Source organism: Theobroma cacao, chromosome 10 (genome assembly GCF_053813885.1).
Source record: "Theobroma cacao isolate CCN51 chromosome 10, ASM5381388v1, whole genome shotgun sequence".
NCBI classification, from domain to species: Eukaryota; Viridiplantae; Streptophyta; class Magnoliopsida; order Malvales; family Malvaceae; genus Theobroma; species Theobroma cacao.
This window is the reverse complement of record NC_142648.1, coordinates 23331470-23342724: the sequence shown is the minus strand read 5'-3', so window position 1 is coordinate 23342724 and position 11255 is coordinate 23331470. Positions and strand designations below refer to the sequence as shown.

Genomic DNA, 11255 nt, shown 5'->3' with positions numbered 1-11255 from the left:
TTGATTTAGTGCTCTCTATGATCGTATCTAGTTGTTAGAGTGCTTGATTTAGTTGTGTAGCGTCAGATCATCGCTTCTCACAATCGAATCTGATCATGAAACGATGATTGATCGATGCTTCTCACAATCGGATCTGATTGGGTTGAAACCGACCCAAAATTAGAATTGAAGGAAGGGAAGGATAGCTTGATTGAGAAATGGCAACAGACATGAAGAGTTTTATACTTTACAAAAAGAGCAAAGAAAGTGATGGTTTGTGGCCACTTTTGCTGTTGACTTACGCCGGGGCTTTACGTTTAATTTTCTCCCAGTCACATAAAACAAAGAAAATGACAGCAAATTTTATTGAACAAATTGTTAATTAATAGGTCATTATCAATATATCTCTAGTACAAATTTAACATATAAATAGATTGTCCGATATTTTTATTTTTAATAATAATAAATACGAGATACGATTCACACCGGAATAAAGAATCCTTTAAATATAGAGAAAAATAAGTTCGTAATAGTTAGATTAAATTGGTTAAGTGCAAACATTTGACAATTGCATACATAATACTATTATGTCTGTGTCTGTTACCTTTTCAATATTTCATACACCCGTAGATGTTCAGTGAATTGATCTCGTCAAGGCAAAACGTAATCAATTACTGAATTTTATTATATTATCAAGATTGATCGCTTGCAATCCATTTGCAGGCTTTTCAGTGTAAGCAAATAGAATTATAAATACAACATGATATAAATAACTTATTTGTGTAAAAGTTCGAGTAAATTTTCAAAAAGAAAAAAAGTTCTTGAGTAACGCTATATGGCATGTAATTTTTTTTTGGGATAAAAAATGAGAATTAATAAGACAAATGTGAGTAAAAATAATACAAATTTTTGATTATCTATTTTTTTTAGATTTTTATCCTTTTATCTTCGATTACAAAAGATATAATGGTAAAGAAAAATATATTCTTACAATTTTTCAACTCTACAAAGCATAATTGAAATATATATATATATATATAATTTTCATCAATTTTTTCTTATTTCCAACCAAGCACACCAATGAAAGAAAAAAAAAGCATAATACCTAAAAATATCCATAACCTATTTAGAAAATATCAAATAAATCCCTAATTCTTTTATTAGGTTCAATCAAATTCTATATTATATGATGCTAACGTGACATACTAACATGTCATTAACTACGTGACATTCCCATCCTTCACCTCAACAACACATAAGTATATAATGCAACATCACATCCTACTTCATGCCAAATCCAAATATATTCTAGCTTCAGGACTGCAGGAAGTGAAAGTGTATATGGTGATTCAACTCCAAGAGATTAAACAATCAGAAAAGAAAGGGAAAATTGAAGACATGAAGTTGAGAGAAAGCAGGCCAATAAGCCAGTGTTTCTTTCATGACTTAGATTTACAAATGAGTTTCCAACAAATAGCTAATACACATTTGTAACTGGAAGTTAAGAGACAAGAATGACATTACCTACGACTAAACCAAATGTGGCTGCTGTCACAAAAATTACCGTACCTGGCTACGACTAAAGAAGTATACCACCGTAACTAGACTCAATGCCACACACCACCAGCATCTGAACTGCAGCAACAAGCATTCCACATGTGGAGAGAGCTCAGAATGGCTATGAGCTCACATGTAGGAACTTGTACATCTTTTTGAAGAGCATGTCATCTGATTGAAGCACACTACAGTAATGCAAAAGAATAACCTGAAATTAATAATTTTGAGAACAAATAAGAATTCAAAATCAATGAATAGATGTGTAGATACTACATTTTGGTTACTAATATATCATCTTTTCAATACCCAGCAATGTTTTCTTACAAGGAATAACACCACAAGACATGTTCAATAAATTGCACCATTAGAAGACTATCCCCAAGGTTCCAAGCATGAAAATTTGCTCTCGTGTGCTTTTCCTTCATTATAAATAGGTATGACATGAGTACGAGTTAAGGCAACATATGAATTTTTACCTTCTTTTGATGGAATCAATTGAGTCCCAAGGATACAAAAGCAAGTCATTTGATACAGACATGGACGAAGAAACTTTGTTACCCATGTTCATAATTTCAGTATCAGCAATTTTGCATTTTATCTTATTGATTCCAGCAATTTTGATGTACAGGGCAGAATAGCCATGTATCTATGTTGCCGTGTTTAGATTGCCCCAGGACCCTAGGAGTTTACATTATATTCGTGACGCCACAGATACTAGTCAGTTTCCCCTTAGGAATCTGTCCTGTTAAGTTTGAGAGTACTCTTGGACCTTTAATAAATACATATACCATCTACGTATTTCTCTCTCTCTCGACTAGTATTTTCAGGTCATTGTTCGCAGCATAACAGCCTCTCGAACTTGCTTCTCCAATTCTGCTGCCTAAATTTCCAGTAATCTTTCCCCTCAATTCCAACCTTCTTTTGAGATTATAAAGAAAGCCCAAGTGATACAAACTTTAACCTAATTCATTCCATAGCTATTATCCTTAAAATCCTTAATTCCCATAGCTACCGTAAACCCCAAATAGGCAGACTTATCCAAATCTGTCATACGTTAGTTCTGTATCAGAACAGAGATCTCTAACCATCTCTTTCCCTGTTTTATTCTACAATCATAGTAACCAATCCAAACTTTCTCAAAGTCTGGAACTTTATCAAAAAATTCTCCAAGAACTCTCAATAACGCAAACCTTAATTAATAAATTATAGACCAATTCTAGCAGTACAAAATGATATAAATAGACAGACAATAACATTTCCTAACTGGCTTGGACTCTTAAAAGCTAAAACCATTAGAATTAAGAGAAGAGACTTAGCTAATATAAACCAAAGCCCACGTAAAACCCTGATAATTTATCTAAACCGAAAATAAGAACCAATGGACCACGACTAAGCCCTAATAATTTCTCTAAACCCAATATAAGATCCAATGGACAACGACTAAGTCCCATTCAGCAAAACACATAATTACAAAAAAATATATAGCCCAGAAATTGAAAGCTTTACAATTCTGCCCTTGAATATGAAAATAGCCAAATATTTTTAATTCAAGTCCTAAATTGCTAGTATTGAAATTATATATATATATATATCTGAAAATAGTAATGTTTATTATTCCATGGCCATCACAACCTCTGTTGAACTTCCAAGCCTTTTAACATCACCATTACGAAATTCATCTGATTCCCTGCTTCCGAGTAGTAAGTTGTCTACATACATTCTGGTAATTTGTTGAATTATAATTCCATTAACAATAAAATTGAGCGGTGGAAATAAATGCTTACAATTATCAAAGTTGCTCACGAATATAGGCCATCGATCTCAACATAGAACCCAAAGTATCTCTTGAAACTTGAAATTTTACTTCTGTTTCCCCAGATGTCGTCTTTGTATCTTGGAGCTGAAAAAAGCAATTGAACAAGCAATAAGTCCAAAAGAAAAAAAAAAAGAAAAATGTAGTATCACATTAAAACAAAAGATAAAACCATGCAGCAACAAGGAGCACAGATCTTACAATCCAATGTTAAGCAGTAGTGAACAAGAAAGAAAAGATGATACTCCTGAATTTATCATATCAGTGCCACTCTACTTTAACGTAATGTTAATGGCATGATATTAATCATTAGAACCTACTTTCTGTGGACAGACAAAAGTGTCAAGTGTCAACTCAGACTTAAGGTGCTAGACAAGGCATATCCAAAAAGTCAAGAAGTGGACAGTAGGAACGTATGTAAAAAATATAAAAAATAAAAAAATTTATATGTTTACTTTCGTATAGATAATAACACGGGTAAATATTGTAAATCAAAGGTCAAAGTCAACACTGGAGTACTGGTCATAGGCCATTATGGACAAGTTTCTCACAAAGCACAAGTATTTGTTAGTACAAAAACCATTCAACTTATTTTCCCACACCTTTTCTTTTTTAACAGCCCCATTGATCTAGAGATCTAGCAACCTCTTCATCTTTATTTTTTTCCCATTTGCCCATGTCAACATATTTAACTTCAAAGCCAAGTCCACATTGATCTAGATTTCAACAAAGGACTCAAACAAAAAGATGCACATTGTGCTTCAAAAAAAGAGGGCATTTCAGACATTTTATAACCATGTTTGTTTTCAAAATCTGAGAAAAGGGTATTGGGTTTAGATAGTAGCAATTTTGTAGAAGAGAACCAAGAAGATAAAGAATACCCTCTGGTGAAGTTGATTGTTGATTGATTATCTTCTTGAGAGATCCAAGTTTCCAATGAATGGGTCTCCCTGTTAAAACTGTTGAACTTGATCAACGACAATCCAATCAAAAGCTTCTTATAGGGAGGAGCTTTGTGCGAGAGAAAGAGAGTCAAAAGAAAATTCAGCACTCAACAAGAACAAGATCCAGGTAGAGCCAATGAGGAGATCTGGAGTAGTGATATGAAACACTAACAACTTACTAGACCATTTAAGACCCAATGGACCAGGACTATGACCCATTCTGGCAAAACAAAAATGACCAAAATACCCTTTAACACCAAGACTTAACTAATCGCAGCCTAACTAGCTAATAGGGACATCTTCCCTAAGACCAAAATAACTTCTTTTTTCATGAAAAACCCAAGAACTTAGCCTTTGTCTTCCAAAGTTGACAGCATTTTTCAAGCCAATGAATTAAAACCATGCCACTGGCTCTATTATTTCCCTTGATAGAGAAAAAGGAGGAAGGGTATTCAGTAGCATTTCGTCTTGTACATAGATAGATGAAATTTTAAGTTCAGCCCTAAAAGAGAAAATGCCCATATTATGCACACAAGATGCTGACCACTTGCCTCGATATTCAACAGGTAAAAGGAACTACTGAATAACATATAAACCCAAAAAATTTGGATGCACAGAAGAAAACATCCTTAGAGCCTGTTTGGCCCGGCTTTTTTCTAGCTTAGAAGCTATTATGAAGCTCTTATAAAAAATAATAGCTTTTAAAATTAAGCTAAAGTTGTTTGGTAAATTTCTTTTTATAAGTTATAATTTTTGTTAAAATTATCATAGAAAGTATTTCTTTTTGTTGAGAGGGTAATATTGTAATTATTTTTAACAAATGAGGATATTTTTGGAACAAAAATAAAAATTCTCTTGTATTTTTAAAAAAAGAGAAGAAAAAGCTCCTCATAAGAGCTTTTCCTAAATCTCTTTTTTTTTAAATTTTATTCTTTAAAAAAAAAGCTATTTTTTTTTACGAGCTTCTCAAAATTTATGTTTGGCCTGGCTTTTGCTTTTAAGAGATAAATAAGCTGAAAAAAAGCTAGGCCAAACAAGCACTTAGTTCGGACAAAAATGCTAAACTAGTTCAAGTTCTAACTCAACTTTAACTCATTGTAAGAAGGACCATTACATGCTTATCAGGTTTATTTTCACTGTTTTTTTGAGCAAAAAAAAGGTTGAAATTTTCTGTTTAACATAAATAATGCCCCAAGAGGTGGGGAATTTGGTTCTTGGCAAGGACCAAAATCCAATCATCAATATTCCCTTCAAATATTCCTCAAATTGCAATAATCTTTTGTTAAAATAAGAGCAGCAATTTTTACGGATTGTATAAAATGAAAGTTAGAATTAAAGATTAAAATATCAAAGGGTGTTTCTGAAGTTCTGCTCATTTAGCCAACTAGATCTACAATAACAAATTCTCAATGTTTTGCATTTAAGCACACTATGGTCTCTATAACCTGATGAAATACCAAACGGTACAGCTAAACTTACTAAATACAATATGTTCTTAAAAAACAGGCCAGCTTAGCCGAACAGATTCAACACATCCAATATACCAACTAAATTTCATAATGCTAAAACAATGCAGTAATTCAAATAGGTAATAGATCATCAGAAACAATCAACTCCTTTACGTTTTTTTTTTTTTCTAAATGATAATAATGTTGAAAAGATAATATGCTAGGATATAAAGGGGCATAAGTTCAACAATTCAAACCTTCAAATTTATGACAGCAACCCTATTGACTGGTGTTGAGAGCTGTTGACTGATGTAAGCCATCGATCTCAACATAGGCTCCAGCGTAATCCTTGTGAGCCTAAACTGCACTTCCGTCTCTCCTGAAGGATTCTTGCCATAGTCATGCAGCTGCAACAGAAGTGACAGAAAATTAACAATCAAAAGCAATCAACTGAAGTCATGCTACAATGATGCATGCTTATTCAACAAACTAAATAGTCATTGGCAGCACCATGAACAATATAGAACGATTTTTGTGCACTAGACTAAATACAAGTAAGCTATTTATTGTTACTTAATACCAGTTTTCATAGTATCTAATATGTAATAGATAACTGTATCTTGAATGTATAAAGAGAAACCCAATAGAGAAAAGCAAAAAGAAAAAAATGCAAAGAAGATAGTTAATTTTATAAAAATCATTAGGAAAATGAGAGTATACGCAAACATACCTTCAAGTTTATGACAGCTACTTTACCAGCTTCCATTGCATTTTTATTTTCTATAACCCAAGTCATGGACTTAAAACAAGTGAGAACCACCTGCATCCAACACATATAGAACTCTCACATAGTTTCACTAACCAAAAGGTCTGTTAATGCTTTATACAACAATAAGCCAAAACACATAAGCATGTCTAACTTGGTAACATACATATAATGTTTATATGAATAAAATAGACACAAACCACTTCCTGCATACCGTACTATCAGGGTGACCACTGTCACGATGAATAGACACAGGGACCATGCTAGGTTGATTCAAATCAGCCAGTGGAGCCCCAACATCATTAAGATTAAAGCGAGGTGACACTGCATCTTGCCATGGCCACAAAGATGGGACAATATCAGAAACAGGAGAAGTGATCTTTTTGCTACCCTCTTCATGACTATTTCCACTATTATGAGAGCTAGGCAGTGTGACTTTAACTACATTCTTCTTTACAAAAGCAATCCTTTTCCCAGCCTCTCTAAGAGCACTGATCGCTGTATTATATGTCTCTGGGGCAACTGCCCCTTCTTCAGCCAATTTAAAGGCTTCCTGACATAGGCTATTGAAGCGGGTGGTTAGAGTCTCAATACCTTGAGGATCAGGAGGTTGATCATCCAATCCAACCCAAGATTTGGCATTCCTGGTCCATCGCTTTAATATGTAATGTGATGGGAGGGTAAGAACATTTGTAACTGTGAAGACTGTCAATATATGTCTACATAGAATGCCTGAATATTCAAACATCTGACAGCTACAACTTGCTTTCATCTCAGAAACATTCAGTGTAACAAAGTATGCCTTATGATCATGTTCATATTTTGCAACCCTGTATTTACTAGCTATGCCATCACCTTCAATCTTGTTTGCAGTATACACAAAAGTTTCAACTAGTTCCTCCTGAAACTTTGAAAAAACTTTCTTTGTGTAAAGGTTTGCTGCCTGCTGTTCCATAGGCGATGGTGTCTTCAGCACAGGTGTGGTGCAGATTGTATCACAATCTGCTTCTATTTCCTTCTCCAGAGAATGTTCTAGAGCCCTTTCATACTGCTTAAAGAAAAGTGGTATGGTTGTCTGCTGATGTACATAACCATCAAAAAAGGAGCTAACCCCTTGGTTTGAAGAAAGAGTAGCAAAGAAAGTACCACGAAAATAAACTGGAGCCCACTGTTTACGAGCATTATATACTGCCTGAAGCCACTCATTTTTATGGAGATCATACTTATCAAGGAGAGCACTCCATGATGATTCAAAATCTTCAATTGCCTCAGAAAAGTTTATGCAGCCATAGAGCTCACCATAGAAGGAAGGATGAACAAGGTAGATATGTGCCAACCTTTCTTGTCCTTCCCTCAAGATGTGCCACCTGCAAATGCAGTGGCGAGTTTCTGGAAAGACCTGTGAAACTGCTGCTTGTATTGCTCTATCTTGGTCAGTGGTGATGGAAAGAGGAGGTCGATCATTCATTGCAGATAACCATGTCTTGAATAGCCAAGCAAAAGAAGACTCAGACTCGTCTAGAAGTAATGCACAACCAAACAACACTGTCTGGCCATGATGATTTATGCCTGTGAAAGGAGCGAATGGAATCTGATACTGATTTGGTCGATACATTGTGTCAAAAATAACTGCATCTCCAAAGTAGTTATAAGCTGTCCTTGATCTTGCATCAGCCCAGAAAACATTAGTCATTCGGTTATCATCATCAAGCTGTATTGCATAATAAAAGCCAGGATTTTCAGCCTGCATCTTCTTGAAATAGTTCAGGAGATTTTGAGCATCTCTCCCCAGCATTCTCCTTTGGTTAGAAGGTCTAACATAGCCTACAGGCATCATATTCCTTACGAGGCGATTAGGTTCAACAGAGGAGGCACTCCTAACCCTATTTGCTTCATAAGAAACGTGATTTCCATCCACTGAAACAAAAACATCAGTTGTGGCATCCAATGTTTCAGGAACATTTTTGGTGGCTCCAGCAAAATGCCTACGAGGTCTAAGGTAATGAACCTTACTAGGAGTAACCATAGAATGATTATGATCCTCCACAAACTTTGTCGCAACCCACTTCCCTCCATCCTTTTGCTCTATCCTAAACATCGCGTTACAGCTTTCAATATTTTTCCTCTTAAAAACCTCCCTTGAGCATGCAAAATCCCACGTTACAATGGGCCCATCAGGCTTCGCACGTTTAAACTGACCAACATGCGTACTAAACCCCAACTGCCTTGCATACCCATCATAGAACGACTTGCCTGCATCCTCTGACTCAAATTCCATCCCCACGCATGGCTTACCCCCTCCAGCTCCATCATCATCCTGATTAACAACAACCTCTATCTCTGGCGATTGTTCAGTTACATCCCAATTATTATCACCACCCTTATTAGATACAACATTTACTCCCGTTACATTATCCCCTTTTCCCCCTCCCACATCCATTTTTTCCGTGCATATAACAGGCAATTCAGCATGTTTTTGCTTCAACTAAACCCAGGTTAAACCGCCCTGCATTCCTTCAATCTATCTGTTTAATTGAATAGTGATCAATTATAACATCACTCAAAGCAATGACTTATCTAGTAATGGCTAAAACTATTGAATTTCAATTGAAAAACCCAAATTAGCATGAGTCTACATAAAAAGATAGAAAAGAAAGAAACAGTACTTAAATTCTACAAAAGAATTGAGGGTAGCATTGGTGAAGTGAATGCCAAATGTCCCAAAATGACAAAATAACTAAGAAATGAGCTGCAAAAGCAAAAGGGCAGAGACAAAATGAAAGAAAACAAAGAACCCAAAGATATGAAGAAATTTGGAGACAAGGGAAATATTAAAAAATTGGGTTATGTACCAAATTCTTATTCCAGGCAAGAAACTTACAGTGATAGAAATGGTCTGAAAAATGGCATTCTAGAAGAAACGAGAGAATGGGTGGGTCTGCTCTGTTCTTCCAAGTTCTTTTCTCTGTGACGCAGCTTTCCTTATCGATGATGAAATCTGTCCTTGGTGGAACCAAACTTCTTCTCTTTTCTTTTTTTTCTTTCTTTTTTCTTTTTCCCAACCCTAGAAATTGGAATAAAATTTCATCACTAATTTCTAAAATCATTTTTTTGGTTATTTTATTTTATTTTATTTATTTTCATCTCTTTTACTCATTTGCCTATGTGAAAATCATATTGTTTTACCTTGCCTTCTTTCATGAAAATAATATGTTTTTATTTTCAAAAATAAAAAGAAAATAATACTTTTTTACAAGTTATTTTTATAAAATTAGATTTTTTAAATTATTAACATTAATAAACTTGGAAATTAATATCACCCACCTTTATTCCAAATTAAAATAATCATTTTTCTTTTTTGAGACATTTCAAAATTATATTCACTTTCTTCTTTGTGAACGCCCACAACTTTTTCTTTTTCTATATTTCGTATTAAAGCTACATTTTTTTAAAAGAAAAGAAACTTATATGGTACCAAATTCATTTTATATATACTTTATGAATATTAGGTAATTTTTTAATAATATTAATTATTAAAATATCTCTTCACTTAAAATTACATGTTTTTATTAAAAAAATTTATATGGCTTCGATATCAAAATTACGTATTTCAATATATTCACATTGTTTCATAAGTCAACTTTATGTACGTAATGTATATTATTATAATATTTAATATGCGATACACCTTAGTGTTAAATAAATTTAAATGGTCAAGATTGTTAGAGGTAACAAAATGATTTCGAATTCAAAATAAGCTTGAAAGATTTAAATTTAAACACGATCAAATCCAAATTGATTAAAAAGTGAAAGGCTTGAAATCGAAAAGATCCAAATTCGTAATGACAACTAGTGTCATTATCTTAAAGGGGAGTTATAAATCCCACATCAATTATATACTAAAATATGAGTAAATAATAAAGTATTCACATCATCTTTTTCTTGTAAAGTATTTTTTGTGAGACAAAACCGTGAAATCCAATAAATCAAAGTGGACAATACCTTGCAAATTGGTGTACACACTGTGCTGTGTAGTATGACTCAGTATTTAACTGTTCACACTATCTTCAACTTGGGAGATCTCTTTTGTGAGTCAAAATGAACAACAACAACACACAACACCATCAACATTATTAATCTCAACAACATTATTTGCAATTTTCTATCATTGTGCAAGAGGTAAAATATTGGTGTCAACATCACCTAATCTCCACTGACAAATTCCTCAATAACACAAAAGCATGACCAACAACTCTAGGAAGTAGTTTGATGTTTATTTTCAAACAAACTTTTGTTTCCATTGCCCTCATATAATAGCCACAATACCTTTGCTATTTGTACACTCTTCTGATAATTAAGAAGAACTTGATCGAAAGAATGGGCACTAATAGAGAGAAATTGGGGAGACAACTTATAGATCAAAATGTGGACGCCAATGGCCAAACCTCTACTACTAAGGAAGAAGTACATACTAGGTTGAAAGAGCTTACCAAATTCCCTCATTAATAGGATCCTTAGGTTCCATAAATTGAGAAGTCATTAGCAGTCAAGCCTAGCCTTCACAGAAACTGTAGCAAATTACTTAGTACAGCAAAAAAGAAGCCATCATTCATACCAAAGGAATCAAAAACATTACTCTTTTGAACTCTAGTTTCTCCACTTTTTCTTCTTGGAGCTAATATACTACCATCTTCATCCTTTTTAGTAAGAATATAAAGAACAAATCATATTCTTTATTATTTGAATCT

The 11255-nt window shown here is 33.9% G+C and overlaps 1 protein-coding gene across 2 annotated transcripts; it reads right to left on the bottom strand.

Moving 5' to 3' along the window:
• Nucleotides 1-1383: 1383 nt before the first annotated feature.
• Nucleotides 1384-9579, bottom strand: LOC18586986 (protein FAR1-RELATED SEQUENCE 3-like). 2 transcript variants are annotated; one of them, XM_018129542.2, is made up of 6 exons: nt 9389-9579; nt 6722-9032; nt 6472-6561; nt 5999-6148; nt 3321-3436; nt 1384-1744 (listed from the first exon to the last, which is right to left on the bottom strand). In XM_018129542.2, the coding sequence occupies exons 2-5, from the start codon at nt 8945-8947 to the stop codon at nt 3326-3328; spliced, it is 2577 nt and encodes an 858-aa protein (XP_017985031.2). In that variant the 5' UTR covers nt 8948-9032; nt 9389-9579; the 3' UTR covers nt 1384-1744; nt 3321-3325. The 2 variants fall into 2 exon arrangements, with proteins under 2 accessions (XP_017985031.2, XP_007010685.3); XM_007010623.3 differs by having other exon boundaries at nt 1384-1721.
• Between the last annotated feature and the right edge of the window lie 1676 nt (nt 9580-11255).